General features: G+C 39.3%; 1 protein-coding gene across 1 annotated transcript; it reads left to right on the top strand.

The window, feature by feature from the left end:
* Nucleotides 1-797: 797 nt before the first annotated feature.
* LOC119655374 (ribosomal RNA-processing protein 8) lies at nt 798-17,039 on the top strand. The gene is made up of 4 exons (XM_038061238.1): nt 798-935; nt 992-1,407; nt 16,505-16,741; nt 16,800-17,039. Exons 1-4 carry the CDS (start codon nt 870-872, stop codon nt 17,011-17,013), a joined length of 933 nt encoding a protein of 310 aa, XP_037917166.1. The 5' UTR covers nt 798-869; the 3' UTR covers nt 17,014-17,039.
* Nucleotides 17,040-23,443: the final 6,404 nt, after the last annotated feature.

Genomic DNA, 23,443 nt, shown 5'->3' with positions numbered 1-23,443 from the left:
CTCGCTGCGGTAATTAACAGGTAATTAGGTTGATAGTTAAAAAAAAAATTTTAAAAGTGATTTTAGTAGTTAGTGAATAAGTATAAAAGAACCGTATAATCGCAATTGTTTTTAGTTGTTTTGTACTGAAGAGTGGGGTAAGTTGCTCCCGAAATATATATTTACACTGAAAACTAATAATAGTAGTTTGGAGGAAGCAAAATCGAATCTCTTAGAAATGGGACGCCTTGGAGTTTACTAACTCGACCCTTTTGTTGACATCAAGTTTCTTAAATTGCAAGAGTCTGTAGATGGAGTGATTTCTGCCGGAGCAATAGAAGCACGGTTTTTGCTATTAATTAAATTATTAGATTTAGTTGACTCGTTAGTAAAATACAAGTTAGCTGACTTATTAGGATTATCTAATATTAGTCAAACTTTGAATGGAATTAAAAATATGACTCCTCTTTTGCTCTAGTAAAAATATTTTCTTCAAACGACTTTTGGACCATCTTTATTTCCAATTTAAAAAGAGCCGAATTCACGGGAGATCAAGGGTTTGAGATATTAGGAGGAAACACCTGGAGGTGGTACTATGTTATCTGGGTTGGAAATTCAATAAAAATATTTATTATTTTAATGTAATATTTTGAACAAAGAAGTTAAATCGCTAAACATAGAATTAATATTAATCTTATGCCAAATTCAAATAATCGTTAAATCGCTTTTGGTTAAGGGTTGCCCGTTGCAATTATTCTCATTGTTTCGGTCAATATTGAACAAAAGCTCTGGAAGCTAATCAGCTGATTGCTGTCAGAGTTCGACCATGTGTTTGACAGATGCCTTTGGTGTAATTCGTGGTTTTGTTTAGATTTGTTATTCATTAAACTATGTTCAAAGGAAGCGCTTGGGATGAAGACACTGGTGTGACGTACGCCTTCAAGTCTTTTACAAGGGTACAAAGGTAGGAATTTTGTTTCGGCATTTTATATTATTGGTATGTGATCCACAGGATGACATGAACGGTCAGACTGGGAAATCTGGCAAGCAACGCAAACAGAATCGGAGGAAGAAAGTAGAAAAGGATCGTCTCCATAAAAAAGAAGTGACTTCCCTGAGTATTAAAAAGGAGCGAACGAAAAAAGGTAGATTTAAATCGGATATTGGAAAACCAGTTGAAAAGGAGCAGCCTGCTGGACCACGAATAGCTTCCAGTGGAAGCCTAGGGAACAAGTTGAGGACTAACTTGAAAGGGTCGCGTTTCCGATATTTAAATGAACAGCTTTACAAGGCCAGCGGTTCCGATGGATTAAGTTTGTTCCAAAACAAACCTAGCGACTTTGAGGCTTACCACGAAGGATACCGCCATCAAGTTGAACAGTGGCCAATGAATCCCCTTCGAAAAATTATTGGAGAAATCAAGAAACTGTAAGTCATATCCTGTTATTTACTTATTACTATGACGTGCGACCGACAAACCTTAAAATTTTGTTAAAAGCGGTCATTTTACAGCCCGCTCAAATCAAGTCACTGTTGAGTATTTATCAGAGAGATAAACCGTTATAGCAGTTGTGGTTTCAACTCGTAACAGCCATTGAACTGATTGCGTTTTAGGCTTTTATGTTCTTTATCTAAAAATTCCCCGAATGGTAAATTGGAAAATAAGACCCCTCAGAAAATTCTCATGACTTGAGGGCATAGTACCCTGGATCGTGGAAACCTGGTTCTATTCAAAAGAGCTTATGGGCTGTCTTGTACGATCACTTTCCCGTTACTCTGACTAAAATGGAAAAGCAATGACTGCTGGATTATTGAACCAGACTGTGTCCGATTAGATAGTAAGTTAATATTACTTCGTTTTCAGTTGTCAGTCTTACTGACACCATCATACCAAATTGGATCTTAATTGAGGTGATGCAATAGCGTTGAAGCCTCAGACTCTTCCATAGTTTTTTTTCTGACGCACAGGTTTACAGTATGCACTTTTGCCTGAAATAGTATGGTGTGTTGTAGGTGTTGGCGCATTTCGTATTTTAGGTTTCCTCCATGTATTTCTGCCTGTGTCTTATTTTCTATTCTAGATTCATTATGTAATACTATTTTGGTCTCTAATTTGGAATACTGGTAGAACTTTGCAACATGAAATTATTTCGCCCTCGTTTATTCTCTTTGCTTTGGTGGCTTCACCAACATCATTTAGTTTGCTGTTGCTTCCTGCCAGCCTACATCAATTTTTTTTAAGAGGTAAGGATCGCTTTATGAAGGTGGTGAAGCTAGAGCTCCCAGTTTGCGTTGCGTGAATTTCGTTTTGCAATTTCTGGTTAATGCCGATCTGAGAGTGGTGGTTTCTTAGATATGCATCTATTACCGCTACATATTTGAAAGTAATTCCAATAGAATACTTATAGAAAGTACACTCGCCCTCTACTGTTCTGTACACTTGTCGGCCACTCTGGGATGGTGAATTTTATTGCATGGCATAATCAATACATACAATTAAGCCATTCAAAGCTTCAACAACACCTTCTACCTGACTCCGCCACTATCCATGAAACTCAATCAAAGTGTAGCCGGTCGATAAGAGCCCACGAAGGGTATCCTAGAAATGAATCACAAAATACGAAATTTGAGACGTGAATTGCAAACATATCGTTCTCCGAGGTTAAAATTTGAACTATCAGAGGTGACAAAACGTCTGCGAAAAGTTCGATAGAACACAGCAGATTATGCAAACTACTTTAAAGGATATCGACTATTCTTATTGGAAAGCTTGCAGGAACCTAAAAAGACCATTTACCACTTTTGTGCGTTTAGAAGAGTGCCTGGTCTCGTATTGACGTTGAAAAATGTGCTGCCCTCGCGGCCCATTTAGAAAGTATTTTTATACCCAATTCAGTGGAAAACAAGGTCATCTTCCGAAATGCTTACCCTCATCTGCTAAAACAAACCTCCTCTTTAGAGTTAAGAATGTCGCTCCTATCATCAAGGAGGTCGATCTTAAAAAGTCTGTGGCCACAAAAAAATACAAGCGAAATGATTAAAGAACTCTTCTTCCAAGCCATCAAACACTTAAGATTTTCAACGCAATGACACATATAGGTCTGTTTTCGAACATGCGAAAAACATCAGTTATAATTACTAATGCAAAACCTGGAGAAGATTCGACGCAAGTAGCATCGTACCGTGCAATAACCTTACTTCGTATTCTATCAAAAGCGTTTGAAAAACGGCTGGCGTCAAAGATTTTATCTTTCCTAAAAATTCACAATATTACCCTCGTCAATTCGGCTTCCGAGAAGTTTCGGCAATAAGGCAATCTTTCAAACGAAAAGAACTGTTGTTCAATCGTCTTTTTCCACATTACCCAGGCTTACGGCAAAGTATGGCATAAATGGCTATTGTACGAAATTCGGAAAGGTCGCTCGTTCCAACTGAAATGTAGAAGTTTCATATGCAAAAATCATTCTATAAAAGCAGATGTCCTCCAGGAAGCCCAGTAGGGCCATTACTGTATCTGGAATATGTTTCCTACGAGCCAGTTGACGATAACCTGCTTATATCTGCGTCATCAAAAAACTTACATCAAGATTTAAAGATCCTTTTTGCAGAGATGAAATAGTTTGTCTAGTTAAAAAATACAAAAAAAAAAAAAACTGAAAGTATCCAAGTCTTCCACTTTTAGCAGAACTAACAATATGTATACGAATTGTATTGACCAAAAGACTCCATAGAGTTTAGAATTAAAAGGCTCGCTTTATCAATATTCTAAAGTAGAGGGTACATTAATTTTGATAATTTCAGTAAGAATTATTGTCTAAAGTACGAATTGTTTAAGCAAGAAAATTTGGCTGGTTATTCAGTTTTTTTCGATATTTGAGTTTGAGTAAGAGTATAAGGGGTAATTATATTGATGATGTAAGCTACTATTCTTGATGAGCCAAGGTACATTAGTTATTATTCAAAGGATCTTCGGCTGGATTTGTTGGAGCAGTTTGATATTGAAATTTTTGTTGCACCCAAAAGCTGAATTTCGTAGGTCCAGATGGGTTTAATTATCGACTTGTACAAAAGTAAGTAGAATTTTGGTTGATTAACGAGTACATATTGTTTACTTTTAATCTCATTTGTACGACGTCGCTTGAGGTGGAAGCCAAGATATCTGACATTGCCAGTTTGTGGAGTGTTGTTTCCATTTAATGAAATGGGCGGTTATGTTTTCCGATTCAGAGTAAATGTAACGTGACAACTTTTGCTCTCGTCCACGCGAAACCTCCATGTAATTAGCCACTATTCAAGTTTTTTCAAATAAAATTCCAGGAATTTTTATGAGAACTAAGTATCCCCGTCTTGTCCGCGAACGTAGATATAATCAGATTATCGTCATCTGGCAGATCGGAAAGATATATCAGATACAATAGTGACCCTAGTACGCTTCCCTAGGACACCTGTTGTGTCAGCATGATCTTTAGATGTGAAGATTTTGTATTTTATTTGGAACGAGCTACTTTTTATATAGGACTTCAAAATATCATACATATTTGCCGGTAAAGTTTTTCTAATTTGTGTGTGGCATACAACACACTCTGCCGGAAGCCTGGGAAATATCAAGGAAGACGGCGGAAAAGTATGTTTTTTGGTTGAAAGTTTGTCTTATTGCTGAAACGATACGGTTAATCTGTTCTGTTGTGGCGGCAGTGGAGTATATTGCGACTTCTTAGAAACGAAGTTTATCGAGCGGTATAATGCTACTTACGTTGGATCTTTTCCCGGTTTTGCAACCGTAATTATAACAGAAGCTCTCCAGATATTCGTGAAGTAACCAATAAAGTGCCATCGCGTTAAAATCTTAACCAGGTGCTTGATTGCTATCATGGAAGGAATTCTTTGACCATTTTGTGTGTAATTTTGTCGTGGTCGCATACTTTTGTAGGATCGAGTTTTCTGATGATGCGAGTAGCATTTTTAACTCTGAGCGGCAGATGAGGGTAAGTATCGTGGAAGTTGAACTTTGTTTTTCACCTAGTTGGATGTAAAAACATTTTCTAAATGCGTCACCAGTACGGCACCTTTTTCGGCTCACTTTGCGCCCAGTTATGATTTACTAGGCGCAAGATTCCTACAAGCTTTCCACCGAGAATACAGAGGGGGTTTTGAAAGATATGTGTTTCTATTATGCTTTGTTATATTTTTTTTCAATGTTCTGTTGACAATCCATTTTTGAGCGTAGTTTATATTGAGCACTGCTATTTTGTGATATAATAGTTATTTCGACGTACACGTGTTATGCATTGATTTATATATAATATTTAAGTTTCATTTTTTGAGAATTGTGAGGTCCTAAGTCCGCATCAACTTAATGCCGGGCCGGACCAAATGGGGAGCAACTTACTCTCTCTTTTTTTGGTCCACGGACCCCTCGTTTAGGGCTTGGCACCCAAACTTTACAAAAATGTCAGGCGATGACGACTTTACGGTTTCTTACCATGCGAGCTGCTTCGGTCAGGCTGCTCCCAGGGTAGAGGTGAGGCAGCGTCTGACGATTTGCCTCTGCCCTGGTAAGAAACCATAAAGTCGTCATTGTTTGATATTTTTGTAATATTTAGGTTGATTTTTATTAAATTTTGTGATTTTTATAGGTTCTCATTATGAAAACAAGTTAAGATTTCTCCCGCGAAAAGTTTCTGAGATAAAAATTTTCGTTTTTTAAAGAGGTAATAACCGATACTGACAACTCAATTGTATTGATGATAGTTTCTTGGCCACGGAATAGACAGAATTGAACAGAAAGTTGGCGCAAAATTACGATTGACATCAAGTGGGATGGCAAGTGTGGTCGGACCAAACCAGGATTATACTCAAATTACTCGAATGGTTATCAAATAGCAAATTTCTATTTATGTGCAATTCTCCTCCATGTCAAAAGACAAAAAAATAGATTTTTTTAGAAAAATCAAAACAAGAACTTAACTTTACTAAAAGCCAATGAAAAACATAAAATTTTCCAGAAAGTATGCCATGAAGAGTAAGATTTATGATACCAGCAAACAACGACTTGACTAAATATTAAATGTTTATTTTATTTTTATATTTATATGATTATTTAAAATATATTTCAAATGTCTACTAAATCCTTTTTGACAGCATAAATGTTTTGTAAAAATTGATAACATCTTTGCTGCCTTTCCTTGCATATAAACTAAATTTATATATTTTTTCAAAGGTGGGTCTAATAATTTGGTCACCCACTGTAGTCTGTCCATTTTCGAAGTTAAATCTCTGAAGTGATGTTGCATATTCTGCTCGTTTTAATTATTCAGAGCTTTTCATAGGTCTTTTTCTGCTTCTGACAGTTCGGCTGTATTTGCCATGCATCATTCCTCAAGATTATAAATTCCTCTGGAACGTTATCCGAATATGTGTACGATGCCGGGAAAGTGATCGAATGAGAGTTGGTTACATGATTCAGCTGAAATCGATGAGACCAGGAGTTTTGCGTCAGTCGGCCAGCAAGTTGGGTGCCCATACGAAATGAAATCATACCAGGTTGGCTGAAAAGCTCGAAAGACACGTGTACAAATTTGACAATTTTCCAGCTATTAGTTTATGGGATAGAGCATTTTGAGTCAAGCAACTTTTGTTAGTTTGAAGAAACTTTACATCAGGGAAATCAACCGTTGAGAAGTGGTTTGCTAAGTTTAAATGAGGCGAATTGAGCAGGTGGACGATGCACACAGTGAATGCTCCAAAGAGGCTGTTACGGACGAAAACATCAAAATAGCTTACAAAATAATTTTGGATGACCTCAAAGTGAAGTCGATCGAGATAGTTGAAGCCCTGAAGTGTTGGACATACCGTGCATGAATGTTTGAGTATGCGAAAGCTCTGTTCAAAGTGGGTGCCGCGCAGGCTCTCACAGTCGACCAAAAACAAGAACTTGTTGACGATTTTAAGCAGTGTTTGTATGCGTCGATAAGTAACAATGGATGAAACATGGCTCCATTATTTAACACCAAAGTCAAAATGATCGTCATCTAAGTGGACTGGCAGTCGACTCCAAAGCGTGCAAAGACGAAATAGTCGTGTAATATTCATCGACTATCTCGACAAGGGAAACTCATCAACAGCGACTAGTTCATACCTGAGTGAAATTATGCGGTGTTTCCAACGATTAATTAATTGGAATAATAAAACTTGTTGTTTCTTTTTCGTTGGTGTGGATATTTATTCTTGCAAATACCGATATTCCGGGAACCACTTGTTCCCTTCATCAGTGCTAACAAGTTTGCTGCAAACTTGTATACCTAACACTAACATCCATTAGTACCTAAAACTGACATTCAAAGTCTTAAATTTGCACCAAGGCGGCAATTTTGGCCTATTAGAACTTTGCTATATTGCTATATATGCTATATTGTTGCATTTCGTAGTGCTAGGATGAACTTAAGGGGGGTTTCACAGTCAATTATAAAAAATTATGGCAATATACTATTATTAACTTTATTTGAATAGATATCGGTACGGAGGGTATTTTGGAGCCTAGGCAGCATATAGTGGCATCATCCTGATTTTTATCAGATTTTTCGGCTTCGAGTCCGTTAAAAAAATTATCAATTTCGATCCCCCGCACTCCCCACCTTTGCAACAAATGTCAAAACTAAGACCGGCTTCGGAAAGCACTAACCAGGACCTTTCATTTGACACCCCACATGAGTATAGGTGGTCAAAAAAAATAAACACCTCCCTTTTGCATGTTTGGGGACCCCTTAATTTGCCAAATGCCATACATATTTTCTGTATTAACTTTTCAGAAGGATGAAAGTCAAAGCTATTAGATATTACTTTCTAAACTCAAAAGAATTACCTTTCTTCATCTTTTTTTGTTTGTTGGCTGCATATCCTTCTACCTAAGTTACTATTCAGGATATCATCTTAGATCCTTCATTATTCCCATTCTTTGTCGAAGACTTCTCATCACTTCTGTTCATTCTTATTAAATTCCAAAGTTCCTTACTTCTATTTTTATTTCTGCTATCTGTATATGACTCCAACTTAACCGAAGTAATAACCTCTGGCGAGCACAATGCTGACCATATTGCCTTCTAGTGTACTTCTAACACATTTAAAAGAACTACGTTCAAATTGGACTGTAGCACCATCAATTATTATTGCCGTCCGCTGGTATTCGCGTGAAACGTTATATCTAAAAGTAAATAATTGTTATTCTTGTTTTAATTGTTGTTATTATCCAAAATATCTTCTATGCGCTTTTTCGTGTGGTTAAATTCCATTCAGGATGTAGGTGTTCGTTTTGCCAAAAAGGTTCGTTTCGATAAATACGATATTGACATCGTTAGGAGTGCTGTAAAAAATGTTTGCAGTTGCTCTTCATCTTCAATGTTTCTCTCGACTTAATTCTATTGCGTTCAACCCTTCAGTCAAAATTATCCTCGTACATGATCTGGCTTACTTTTTACGATTGAGATTCTTTTGCAGAGACGAAATCACAGAAATGACTGCAACTTCAGACAATCTCAACTAATCTTTAATCTTTTCAATCTTCTTATATGTTATTATTGGCATCTTGAGTTAGAATACAAAATTTTAAATTCATGAATTTGATAATCGTTTGTATTTGTTTTTTGCCGTCAAAGGGTACTCGTCCAAAAAAGTAAGCTGCTATTAGGAAGCACATTTCCATTTGCGGTAATCTGAAATGAAAAATTCAAATGTTTTTTTATTCTTGATACTTTTCTCTATGATCTGAACCATGAGCATAATTTTACCTTAGTGTTTCCTGCTCATTTCTTAGTGGAGTATTGGGCATCTACACAGTCAGACTGTGCTTCTGTTTTACTATTATCACACTTAACGCTGTGCAACTGATAAACTCACAGCAGCGAGGCAAACACAAAACGAACACAGCCGACTGGCACTTGAACAGAGCAGCTGGACTGAAAGACTAACGCTCGATTTCCACAACCATCGCGCCGGCCTTATTAAATATTAAAATGGCGGAGTTGCAAATTTTTTTTCAATAAAATCGTATCTTCTTTTCATAAAAAATCTAGAATAAAAATAAGAATTTATTAACCAACCTAATCGTAGTTCGGACTATAGTGCGCGAAATTTGCTTAGCCGCATACCGTTTTTTATCAGTATGAAGTAAAACGGAAATACATTTATAAAGTAAATATATAAATTTTTAATTTAATAAAGAAATATACAACATAATAGCAATTTTCGAAATTATCATGCGAAATTTGCTTAGCCGCACTACAATTAATTGTCAAAATATCGAAATGTGATCGATAGTTTTAAGAAATTTGAGTTTCCAATAAGTAGTTGGGCCACCACTTTTTTTGTTTGCAAAAGAAAACCTTACTAAAATCGGTTCAATGTCTGTCTGTTTGTCACATGCACTTTTCTCAGAAACGACTATACCGATTGACACGAAATTTGGTGATAAGATGGGAACTGTGGACGCCCAGACCTGCAGTGAGTGATATCCTTCTAGATTGAGAGTAAGGGGTCCCCATACATGCAAAAGGGGGGTGTACAATTTTTTTCACCGAATACAGTCATGTTGGGTATCAAATGAAAGGTCTCGATTAGTACTTGTTACGACTTGTTTTGTCGTATTTTGTCAGCTGACGATACTTAGATCGTAAACTGGTCTGAAGAAACGCTCTTAATACGAATCTCAACGAAACACACCTTGGTAAAGCACCAATGAGTGGTATGCTTAACTTGGTGAAGCACCAACTCAAGCTTTAGATCAAATCGATCGTCCCTAGCAGCCTTACTAAGGATAAAAAGATAGACTAGGTTATATCGATCGAACTGACAATTCTTTATTAACAACATTTCTTTAAATACAGATTTTATGCCTACGTAAGGTACACGTGCGAATGGTATATTCATAGTAAAATACATACAATGCATTATTGACCTGCATAGATTGCAAATTGCCAGCGCGTAAATTGATGTATTTGCAGATTTCCATGCAGGTATCGCCGGTCATTGAATTCGGTGTATCTTACGTTTACAGAATATTGTATTATAACATTATAGTCGAGGTGGGGTGAACATTGACCTGTAAATGTTTACTTTGCAAAAAACATTAGAGCCATGGAAATCAACATCAACATCCCCCCGCGGATGATACGTATGGTTACCAGTCCTCTATATGTGGATGGTGAAGTCATCCGGGGCCTGTTTTCTTGGGGTGGGTATTGGTTTTACTGTTCGTTACCTACACATGAGCGCTCGATGTTTCCAAGCTGGTATCATGGCGAGGAGTACTACTATGCCAAATCCTGATGAACACGGTGTTGGGAAGTTGGTGATGGTGTATTTTATCTGACAGCTCCAGCCGCTGTTGCCTAATTTCGTCCGCTAGCTGTCGAATTTTTTCTGTGTAAGGATTGCTAAATTGGAGTTTTGAGAGCTGTGTTGTGTATATGCTGATGTCCATTGGTATTAGTCTTGAGTAGGAGATGTTCAAACTGTGATGTGCTCACGCTTCACGATATATCCTGGCTCAAGCGCCAAAATACCTAATCCTTTTATTGATTGAATGATATTAGAGCTGTAACATACTATGTTTAAACGGGATTCCTTGGACACGGCATAAATCCATTTGTTAGTTGTTAGTATCTCTATCCAGGCAGAATTGGTCATAACTGGTTCCATTTGGGAAGACTCCGGCCTCGAGACATCATTTAACAGGTCGATTTCACACTTGTTTTCATTTACTTCGCGATGATCAATGGGATGAGACTGGGCGCAAAGGTAAGATGACCGCTAAGTAATCGCATGATTGTCGCATCCTTATGATTGTCTCGTTAATGACTGCCAGAATGGGGAATATCCTGAACAAGGTGAATGCCTGCAGGCTGATTAGCGGTATTTTAAATTGGAACTTGTGTGCTTGGTAGTTAGTCGACCCTCTGCTGACGGGAGCCTGTACAACTGCAATGTACCTTCTGGTGCAACTGGAAGACGGACGTTAGCCGGGAGATTACCCTTTATTTATCCTGTTTAAACTGGTGTGGCGGCACCAATCGATAACTTAGTTATCCCTGATGAGTATCCGATAACACGTCTAGTGTCGTGTTTTGTGTTTCCCCTACCTTGTCCAAAAGCTTCGTGCTATAAATTGACCAGGATAAAAAGAGCTGCAGAAGCTGAAATTGATGGAGAGCGTCAGTTGCATTGTTGACTCGATTTATCACTTCTCCCAGACGCTCTTCAAGGACATGGTATCGTTGGTCTATTGTTTCCGGGTTTACCTTCATTAAATTAACTGTCGTATTCAATATAGATGTGCGTTTTTTGAGGAATGACAGAAACAAATCTTCGTTTTATGGATATTGCTAATTTTTGAGACATCTCATTAGCATAGTTTGAATCGATCACGCCGAATAGCGAATTGGCGATTGTTTCCACGAAGCTGAAAGCGCCTCGTTTCATTCTCCCCGGCCATTGTTTCATCACAAGTAGCTCGTTTTCTTCCGCGAAATGTAAGTAGCGGTGTCGGATCTGGTGGACATCTTGTTCACATGGGTGCTTGTAGAGGAACTGCTGGCTGCAGAATTATTGTGCTATTTTTCTTCTTGATGATTACGTTTTCTGCATTGTCTGGTTGTCTCCAAGTTAGTCATTTTTTCCGTCGTATTCTGATGTGGTGGCTTGAGGGGGTCATCCCGTGTGAAGGCCGATTTTTCGCTTTTTTAGAATTTTTTGGTGAAGAACTGGATAAAGATACAGATACGAATTTTTCACTATATATTATATCTTGAGCATGCGTAATAATTTTTCGAGTCCGATAGAAGGATGTGGTTTTTAGCCATAACATTTTAACTGACAATTAATCTGCTTTACCTAGTCCATAAACCTTAGGTTTCGCCAAGAAACACATGTACAGCCCTGGTTTCAATTGCTGTCCTTTTAGCGAAGTCATTCGAAAGTCATTTGGGCCGATAAATACGCGCTTTATTACGGCGATCGACATAAATCAGGCATGTGGCAACACTATAATTTCCGAACGACTCCAAATATCAAAAAATCACTTTGCCCATATATTCTACACTATATATAGATACAATTGATACCAAAAAAAAATCGATTCCGCGGATCCGACACACGGGATGACCCCGTTAATCAACAGTGTATTCACATTCGGACGTGATAATACGGCCGTATTCGTATTCACTTGTGTAAATACCGAGATATTCTCTTTTTCGAATACGATTGCATTCGTATTCGTATTCATAGAAAATCATGGTATGAATTTAATCGTATTCGTATTTGCAAATACAAATATGCCCAACACTGTTGAGGCACTCTACAGCACAAAGTAAGGGAGCATAGCATTACATCCAAAACAGTGCTCAAAACGTTTTAATCCACGAATGGAACGCCACATGCGCTCAGCAATTTACGAAGTTCATATAAATGATAGTTGCTGTAATAGAGGGTGCACCAAAAAAATATTAATAATATTGTATGAATTATTCAGTTAAGTCCTTGAGTGTTTAACGTAATAACCGGGCCGAGAACACATCCTCCAGGAATTCTCCTGGAGTATATGCTCTCAGAGGGCCGTCCCGGTTCCCATGGTACCAGATAACCTCCGGTGAGGCTTCGTGGCCAAAGCCACTTCAGATAAGTCCCTTGCAGACTCGGGTCTGATCGCCCTCCTCGAGTACGTGGGGACGAGTTGCACTGACAGTTAAGTGCTTGAGTGTTTAACGTAGGTATCTGTCGTGGAGACTTAATCCTACGGTCTTCTTAAGACACGGATTGATTTTGTGACCACAGTCAGAGCCCCGCTGAGACAAGTAACATGGCTTAGCATTCATACTGGTGGATGCAAGACAAGGTCTGATCACCCTAATTAGGCCTTTGGAGCATTCGCCTACTGCTCACGGCCGGCAAACCAAAGTGAGTACAGCGTCTCCCGGTGCCATCACTATGGAGGTTCTCCTCGGACATTTGGTTTTGGTTTGGCCGACAGGGTTGCCGCCCCGTCTTCCTCACCGCCACCTCTGAGCACCAGATGTATGGATTATACAACACAATCGCGTAAACCACTAAAAGAGTTTCTTTTTTACGCTAAACAAGAAAAAGGCATAAAATATGGGCCGCCTGATATTTATGGCCAAGGCTGTATATGTTATATATATGCACTTACATTTAATATATATATAGTTAAAAAAGCCCACGGACCCTCTTCTCGCCCAACCGGGCCGAGGGGCAACCAACCTAAGATGCGTTTTAACGCAAAATGTGTGCGACCATGCGAAAATGTATTGCTACATCCTGATTGTCGCAAACACTTCAAGCAATGACGCGGTGCTTCTACACTACAGAGACATGAATCTTAAATGGAAGACAGTACGAATCAAGACTGACACCCACTAGGTCAGATTGTTATCGGACAGAACTCTACGGACTACAGCACAGGTTGCAAGGATAACCGCTTTTTGCATCTCCATGTATAGTCCAGCCTTAAGATTGAGCGTTTTCAGCGCTTTATGAAAATGTTGTGGGAATAATCCCGTCGCTGAAATTACCACTGGGACTACTTTGATCTTTTGTAGTTTCCAAGTCTGGTTTATATCGTCCGCCAAAGGGCCGTAGCTCCGGTCCAACGGTACGGCTATATCGATTATGAAGCACGCTTACTCTTCCTTCAGAAGCAGTACTAGATCGGATCTATTGTGATTAACACTGGTCCGTGGCAATAGTGTGATCCCACAGAAGTTTAATCCGATCATTTTCCAAGATTCCCTGTGGAGTATACTTATAATAAGGATGGTGGATTGGCATTAAGCTATACTTTAACGCAAGGTTTTCATGGAGAATCTTGCAGACGGAGTTATGACAGACTCGGGATACTCGGTACTGCTCAACATCCTACAAGCAAATGTTATGTGCTGGATGGTCTCCTCTTCACAGTTGCATAACCTACAATTGGAGTTGGTGATTGAGGAGTCGTGAAGAATGTACCGTTTATAATTTTTTGTTGGGAGCGAAGCATCCTGAATTGAAGTTAGGAATGCTTCGGTCTCTTAGAAAAGTACACAATTAGTCAACCATTTGTTGGAGGCTTCGATGTCAATGCCTGACACCAACAAATTTTTGATATGATCTCCGGGAATGGGTTTTTCTTTCCACATGTCGGCTTTCATGCAAAAGATGGGATAATGGATTGAAAGCCAAACAAAACCACAGCGGGCTTAGAGAATTGCCTTGGAAAATGCCACGTCTGATTGGTACCTCTCCTGATGTTTGTGAGGATACCGATAGCTTCGTGCTCCAATTCTTCATCACTGCTCTCAGAAGAAGAACCACATTAGGGTTGATTTTGTACAAGGGTAATACTTGCAGTAACCACGAGTGCGATATGGAGTCAAAGGCTGATTTATGATCGATTTAGGTTGTCGAGATATTTCGTTTTTGATAGATAGCCTGCTTTACAACGACCGTACCAATTATAAGCTGTTCTTTACAACCTCCGGAGCCTTTTGCACATCCTTTCCTCCTCAGCTATCAATTTATGAACATCAAGATGTTTTGAGATGTTCGCGCACAGAACTGAAGTGAAGACCTTGTAGATGGTAGGAAGACAAGTAATTGGTCGACATTTTGAAGGGCAAGAGGTACCCTGTTCCTTGGGGATGAGAAAAGTTATCCTCTTGGTGAAGAATTCTGGAACTAAATCAGGATCGGCAATCATCTGATTAAATTGATTTGCCAATATCTTGTGAGTGCTTTTGAACCGCTTCAGCCAGAAGTTGTGAATCTTATCAACTCCTGGCGGCTTCTATAATAGCTACCTGCAATTACAATGGATATGGATTCCAAGTCAAACATGGCATATTGTCGAAATGTACATTAAGCCATTTAATGTATATTGACGACATCAAATTGTATGTCAAAGACGAGAACCAACTTCGCTCTTTGCTGGACATCACCATCCAGTTCAGCAGGGATATCGGCATGCAGTTAGGTTTGGAGAAATATCGTATAAAAACAATTGTTCGGGGAAAATACACCGACAACGAAGGATGCAGCCATAATAATATCCGAATTGAGGGTATGGATTCGGACGACGTCTACAAATACTTCGGCATATTGCAAGCAACAACACCTGCTGTGACAATAATAAGTTGCTGGGGGAGCCAAACGATCAGCCAAAATTCTATCAACGGCAGCAATAATTTTAGTATTTGCCGAATTAAGCTTTAGTTTTGGAATGTTTGACCTAGTGTTTGGGAGAATCTCAGCATATTCTGTGAATGCGTCCTCGAATGCGGAGAAAGCCTCATTATAAATTGGGTCGACATCCTCCTCTTGATTGCTGGGTTCATGGAATGCCTTACATTTGGAGTACTTGCGTTTGAGTGTAATTATACGGTGTTTCCAACGATTAATTATTTGAAATAATAAAAAACTTGTGTTTTCTTTTTCGCTGGACATATTTATTTTTGCAAATACACGTATCCACACCAGCGAAAAAGAAAACAAGTTTTTTTATTATTTCAAGTACTTGCGTTGCTCCTTTGGCTAGTCCGGTATTTTGAAGACTCGAGACCGAGCTCGAGTGAAACCTCTTGGAAGATTTTTTGCCTAGTTGATAGGGCAAGTTGGTTGTTATTAACTATCACCTGGTATTGATTGACAACGTTCTGCTCCAGAACATGACTTAGTTCCGGAAATCGGGAACCTACCCTAATAGATCCCGTTCCAAATCCGTAACATGATAATAGGCGCGGACGATAAATTCATTGTGTTGGTTCGTCCAAACCATATGACGCCTAGGCCTTCCGTCCCTGGTGGGGGCGAAGAGCCGCTCTGGAAAGGAAGAATAGCTAAGGGAAGACGAACACAAACGGAAACTGCGTGTCCGCGGCTACTTATTTACAAGATTAATTTGTAATATTCGTAGCTGACCCGGTAGGCCATGACACGCGCCTGGTCGCAGGCAGCTCTGTGTTTGCCACTCAGGTCTGGATTAACCTGGTACGCCAGGTATATATATATATATATCAAAATAGACTTGAAGACTACAAAAGATCGAAGTAGTCCCAGCGGTAATTTCAGCGTGTTTTACCCAATATCAGAAATAAGACATTTTCGAAAAGTACTGATCGAGTCCTTTCATTTGACACCCCACACGATTATAGTCTGTAAAAAAATATATTACACCCCCTTCGGTATGTATGGGGAGCACCCCTACAAACTCAACACAAAATAGCGCCACTCGCTGAATGTAGAGGAACATATAGATCACACCTTCTCACCAAATTTTATTTTGTTTTTTTTTTTCGTTAACATTGAGTAAGAGGGATTTTTATTTGGTTATTAGCCCGAACCAGCACCGATTTTTTTAGCATTATAAATTTCGAAATATAAAAGAAATGATAACCGGGATTAACTTGGAAGAAGATTATTATTTTATTTGGCAATGTCCGAAAAATTTCCAATTAAAAAAAATCTAATCTGTGATACTTTGAAGACCAGCAACCCTCATCATAGCTGATTTCGGATGCGGAGATGCAATATTAGCGCAATCAGTGCCTCACAAGGTATATTCTATTGACTTGGTAAGTGTGCGAGACGACGTTATAGCTGCTGATATGGCGAATACGCCTCTTAAAACAGGATCGATTGATGTTGCTGTGTATTGTTTATCGCTGATGGGTGTGAACTTACGTGATTTTCTATTGGAAGCAAATCGAGTATTACGGAAAGGGTAAGTTTTTCTAATCTATTGATCGCATCCGTGTCAGAAAAACTTTTTTAAATTCTAGAGGTCTCTTGGTAATTGCGGAAATAACATCCAGATTCAATTCCATCGACGAATTTATTCGCAATGTAGCAAGTTGTGGATTTCAGCTGGAACGACGCGAGCTATCACATAAAATGTTCGTTTTCTTTCGATTTAGCAAGCACCAAACTGTAGCGAAAGATAGTGCGGTAGCCAAGAGTTTTTCATTGAAACCATGTTTATATAAGAAAAGATAAGGAAAATATAAGTTTTTCTACTTAAACGCTTCGTGTTTCTATTATTAGTTTGTAGTATGTAGTTTGAAGCGGCGATTGTTGAATGTTTTTCTTGCTCCTTTATATATTCGCAAAAACACGGCAAGGGTGGGAATTATATCCAAGTGAAACCGGCAATAGTTTGAGCCTAAGTTAGGTTAAAGCTAAATATTGTTTAGGATAGTGAGGGAGCCTAAGTCCACATCCACTTGATGTTGGACCGGACCAAATGGAGAGCAACTTACTCTCTTGTTTTTTGGTCCACGGATCCCTCGTTTGGGGCATGGCACCAAAGCGTTTAAAAATAGGGACTAACGGTTTCGTCGAGTAAGTTGCTCTCCATTTGGTCCAGTCCAACATCAAGTGGATGTGAACTTAGGATCCCTCACTATCCTAAACAATAATCAAATATCCTCTCAAGCAACCCGTCAATAATCCAAGCCATCTACAACGAGAGTTGCCTACCTTAAATATGCCGTCATTATCCAAGACAAAAATGTAGGCCAGCAACACCAAAGGTATACTCAAAATCCCTAAAATTAAAAAAGCCAGAGCTAAAATCCTTTTCAAAACCGCGATAGAAGCGAAAAAGCATGAGACAAACTTCATCACTAGGCAACACTCTGTAAGTTTTCATTCCACTCAATAGTGCGGTGAGAATAGTAAAGTGGAAAGTCTTGAAAATATTAACTCAGTCCTCCCGAGTTCTAAATGTCGAAAGACTAGCCAGGTTCCCGGAAGACACTAAAAGCCACATATCTACAATAACAATAAAATTAAAATATTACGGTTCAACATATCCAGAAAAGGTTCCACAAGGTCAAACAATGCCAGGTTTGGGCGCGCTTAAGTCACACCAAAAAATGGTACATATCTCCTTGTAATCTCACTTGCAACAGCGACAACAAATGTAGCTCAGGAAACGTCAGTATGGAATATGACCTTATAAAAATCATGACACACACAGCACCAGAAGGCAGAACTATCCCGCAGAGTGCAAATAGGTTTGACACCCTCAATTCCCTCATCGATGAGGAGGTAAACTTCCCGATCTTAAAACCTAAACAAAACGCGTAACAACCACCACGCCGCGTAAGATATGGCAAGAAAGGTACCCACCAAGACCTTTTCCTATGCTCCAGCTGCAAAACTTTCCTCCCTACCTCAAGACCAAAAAACGCCATCAGGAAACAAACTACCGTTCGCACTGCTCTTCATTAGGTCCCTTCTATTAGGTAGAAAAAAATACACAAACCCCACTCTGGATAGACAAACCCAGCCACAACTAGTTTGACCAGGCGTCCACAATGACCGACCTCTCCAATATAAATGACTCATACGAGAACATTATAAAACAACTCGACGCAACAAACAACAAAGTAAAATAGATTTAGCACAGCTCCAAGGAAATTTTACTCACGGCACTGGCGTTTACTCCTCATCCAATTACCAGACGGACGGTTAGGGCGGCCCCGAAACACTAAATATGAATTCAGATCCTTGGAGAAAAGTACTGAAATTGAATGCAATCCTTTGAAATCTCCTCAAAATCAACATATCTAATGTATACCACGTTCCTAAAACCCCTAAAAATACTCTGAAACACCTAAATTTCCTATTTCAAGCCCACTGTTAGCAGGCGGTTTCAATGCCTACGGAAGAACCTGGGGTAGCCCCTTCGATGACGCCAAGGAAAAAGTAATACAGGAAATGACCCAAAAATACTGCTTCCACGGGGTCAGCCTTGGCCATCCAACATCAACAACAGGAAAACTGCAGTTGATAAGATCACCAAAAATCTCTCCACTGTACCAAACTCGGAAAGCCTAAGGTAGCCTAAAATCACTGATCACTTTCCACATTAAGGAAATAATGGTGCAAACAACCCACCTCACTAATCAAAATATTTTCGTGGAAAAGCTCCTATATATAAACATAGGATTCATGCCTCTTTCACTGAAAATTTTCATGCATGCCAGCCTAAACACTGGTGGAACGAAAAATTTAGCTACTTCAACAAAGAAAGCCTACAGGAAAAACAGAATTTTCCACAATTCCTGATTTCTTGAGGCAATAATTCGATCCTAGCATAAAGAAGTATGTTTAGCCGAAAAGGTCACATGGATAAACTAAACAGACCAGACGGCAAAGAATTATGGAATCTGGCAAATGCGCTCAAAAGAGACTACAGCAACACACCTCATATCACCGTCCCTAGTACCAACAATATAACCCACTAAATGATTAAATCCCTTGATCCTGTCCAAAACTATACCGCAACTACATATACCGCAATACTGAATGATTGCTAGCTCCGAAATCACATCGCTCAAAAATGGAGAAAAACGAAAATAGTACAGTGCAACTCGCTTGTAATAAACTCGCTTTAGATGGATTTCCGGATATAATGGACTCTTTTCATTGGCTTCGAAAAAATCTGTGTAAAAATCTTCGCTTAAGATAAACTTGGCTATAATCAACACTGCAATTTCATTTCTTGCCTGATATTTTAAAAGTTCAAATCTCACTGGTGACAGTGGAATTTGTATCGTGATTTGACGTCGGATACCAGCCGACTCAGCTGTGAATGAGTACCTGAGTCAAATCAGGGTAATAATCTCGGGCGAGCGCAATGCTGACCACATTGCCTCCTGCAGTGCACTGCTGTAATGTACCGGTACGGTGTTGAATGAAGTGCTCTAACACACTTCAAGGCCCTGATCCAATATGGATTGTTGCGCCAACGATTATTATTATTTTAAAAGTTCCGTGTTTACGTTAACTTTCAAGCGTGAACCAGATTGCTTTGTGAAAAGTGAAAAAATGATAAGAAAGAAGAGAAAGTTTTAATTTTTTAATTCATGGCATGGATGACTTCGAAGAGTATCTCAGGAGATGGAGTCTAGAGCTACTCAAACAAAAAAGAAATTTTTTTTTACTGGTCGATAATTGTCGAGCGCATCCCGATATTATGCTTTCTAACATTAAGTTGGCTTTTTTCCTCCAAATACAATATCTGTATTGCAACCCATGGACCAGGGAGTCATTCATAGCTTGAAAGTTAGTTATAGATAGACATTGTTACTTAGGAAATTAGATATGCAAGATAACAAAAAAGTCACCATTACTTTATTAGGTGCGGTATATCTTAAGCTTAGTATGGCATAGCGTTTCAACTACCACTATTCGAAATTATTTCGCTCACGCCCGTTCAATAACAATTATTCCATCGGATTCCAATGATGCATACCTTTCAAGGAATTCTGATAATTCAGATGATTTGCTCATATGCGCAGAATAATTTTTCGAGTATGTTGACGTTGACAACAGTGTTCTCACTACAGAAGAATTTACTGTTGGGGAAATCGCAGAATCTGTTTTGTACGAAGAAAATCAGGAACAAATGTCGCAACATTATGGCGATGACTACGACTAAACCGAACCAGATAAACCTCCATCCCTCGAAGGAACTTACGAATGTTTTAAATAATTAATAATAAAATAATAAGCATTCAGTTCAAACGGAAACGGAAACGCAAATTGACCACGTGTTGATCGAACGCCGCCACCTCTCAGCCTTGATGAATGTCAGAACATATAGGGGGGCCAATATAGACTCGGATCACTATCTCGTTGGCATGGTGCTCCGAGCCCGAATAACAATACCACCTAGAATCCCCTCTGACAATCAGGTGAGAGTGAGCACTGAAGCCATCCACAACACAACCCTCCGCGATACCTATAAGAGGGAAATGGATGCTGCAATAACCGCAGTCAACAGAGGACCTGGAGATGAAGCATCAACAAATGATCTTCACAATCACCTGAAGAACGTTATCATGGATACGGCCACAACCATACTTGGCCCCAGCCACAAAAGGAGTCGGAACGGCTCGTTTGACGATGAATGTAAGCTAGCAATGGAACGGAAGAATGCCGCATACCGAGTAATGTTGCATTCTCAAAGAACGCGGGCACGCGCACATCATTGGCCCATACCAAAGAGGCTTCACTCCAGGCAAATCAGCAACAGATTAGATTTTCTCTCTGCGGCAAGCGATGGAAAAACTGTTGGAATATGGACAACAGTTGCACCATCTGTTCATCGACTTTAAAGCCGCCTATGATGGCATAGCCAGGGTAAAACTGTACACGGCCATGAGAGAATTAGTATCCCGACGAAATTAATAAGACTGACTAGGCTGACCCTGACCAATGTGCGAGGCCAGATAAAAGCAGCAGGATCACTTTCAAGACCATTCGACATCAACAACGGTCTACGACAAGGGGATGCGCTATCATGCGTCCTCTTTAACCTGGCCCTCGAGAAAGTGATCCGTGATGCTGAGGTAAATGCAAGAGGTACGATCCTCTTCAAGTCCACCCAACTACTGGCCTATGCTGACGATATCGACATCATGGGAAGAACCACCCGAGACGTAGAAACTGCCTTCATCCAGATTGAGCAGGCGGCGATTGGCGCGAGATGTTGGGCTGCACATCAATGAAGGCAAGACAAAATATATGGTGGCAACGTCAGCACCGAAGACGAATCAACCAACAACATCAAACCGCACTGGTCAAACACAAACACGAAGAAGAATAAGGATAGGAGAATAAAACTTTGAGACCGTTGACAATTTCTCCTATCTAGGGTCGAAAATCACAACCGATAACAACTACGATGATGAAATCCGCGCACAGTTGTTGTCAGCCAACAGAGCCTATTTCAGCTTACAAAGACTGTTCCGCTCGAAACGTCTCACCATAGGGTCAAAGCTCTTACTGTACAAGACTATGATCTTGCCAGTCCTCATGTATTCCTTGGAAACTTGGGTTCTTAGCAAGAAAAATTGCGAACTCTTGGCCACGTTCGAGAGAAGAATCCTCCGAAGAATTTGTGGCGTCCTACATGAGGATGGACGATTCCGTAGCCTACACAATGACGAAATCTATGAGCGATACCATGACCGTCCGGTTGTGGATAAAATCCGGCTCAATAGGTTACGGTGGGCGGATCACTTAATCCGTATGGATGAGGATGATCCCACCCGGAAAGTCTATAAGGGCAATATCTATGGTAGAAAAAGAAGACGAGGCAGACCCTGCCTAAGATGGAGCGATGGCGTAGGTCAGGACGCCAGACAACTTTTAGGGATATCGAAATGGTGGACCTCGGCGCAAAACCGGGATGTCTGGAGTTCCTTATTAAGGCAGGCCTAGACCGGATACCGGTTGTTGCGCCGTTGATGATGATGATGAGTTCAAATGGAAGTATATTTTTTTCAAATCTATTTAAGATACTTTTCGAAAAGTTTAAAACTTTTCTAACAATTATGTAGGTAATGTGATTATTACTAATAAATGTAATAATGATCTCATGTTTTTTTTTTGTTTTACGTTTTGGTGTCGGAGTCTGAACTGTGGTTCACATCTATTATAGTGAGTGATGTCTTCACTCTGACGGTTGGCTTGCTGCTAGCATTAGACTAGAATGGCTTGAGCATCGGCGGACTTCTGTGCTCAAAGTGTTTTTGGCACTACGAATATAATTTTCTCTAAAATCCCCGTCTTAGGTTAGTCTAGTACTGTCATGTTTTCTTCTTTTTAAGGTTTTGTGTGAAACAAAACTTTATTGAAATCGGTTCAATGTCTGTCCGTCACACCCGGTTTACTCGGAAACGGCTAAACCGATTGTTACGAAGTTTGGTCTCTGTGTCTCCTTACATGCATCGAGTGGCATTGTGTTTTCCGTCATACAACAAACAATTTCATGCGTGCCTTGTTGTTTGGAGTTCTCCTCACTAAACGGAAACATTAGGTAACCTAAAAGCTAGAACCACAGTACATCTAATAAATAGTATCCATACTTAATGAACCGGACTTCCGAATGTATTGGGGAAGCTTATCAAAAGAATACTTAATTTCAGCAACTTCGAAAATTTTTAAAAATATTTTTGATGAAAACACTCAAAATACGATTGCCGACGTAAATCTTTTTCTCCGTAAAAAATATTTTTTTTTGTTATTGTTGATTAAAATTAAAGAAAAATTGAATAAAATTTCAATTTTTTAAAAATTTTGCAAATGTTACGGCATGTGTGTATGTATACATGTAACATTTCGTATCATTGTATTAATTGGCTTTAGAAAAGCCACTGGAATTAAGCGTTGTTGTAAGCAGAGACTACAGGGAAATGAATGAATGTAATGAATTTATTGCATTACAAGATATTATAACTACAGGGTGCGGCAACATAACTTCCTTTTTTCAAAACTCAATAAAAACTATTGTATGCATCGGAAAATATTTATTTATTTTGTATAATGTAGGTACATGTCTAAAGTTTTTATTTACATTGTTTTGAAGATCAAATCTGTTAGGTGACGTCCCCCATTCTCCATACATTGC

The sequence above is a fragment of the Hermetia illucens genome, chromosome 4, assembly GCF_905115235.1.
Source record: "Hermetia illucens chromosome 4, iHerIll2.2.curated.20191125, whole genome shotgun sequence".
NCBI classification, from domain to species: Eukaryota; Metazoa; Arthropoda; class Insecta; order Diptera; family Stratiomyidae; genus Hermetia; species Hermetia illucens.
Note: the sequence above shows the minus strand (reverse complement) of the source record. Positions and strands in the feature narration are given on the sequence as shown.

Bases quoted from the DNA above. Each gene is read 5' to 3' on its own strand.
- LOC119655374 (XM_038061238.1), top strand. From the start codon at position 870: ATGTTCAAAGGAAGCGCTTGGGATGAAGACACTGGTGTGACGTACGCC. The intron at 936-991 runs GTACAAAGGTAG...TGTGATCCACAG, and splicing joins CCTTCAAGTCTTTTACAAGG to GATGACATGAACGGTCAGAC. The intron at 1,408-16,504 runs GTAAGTCATATC...GATACTTTGAAG, and splicing joins ATTGGAGAAATCAAGAAACT to ACCAGCAACCCTCATCATAG.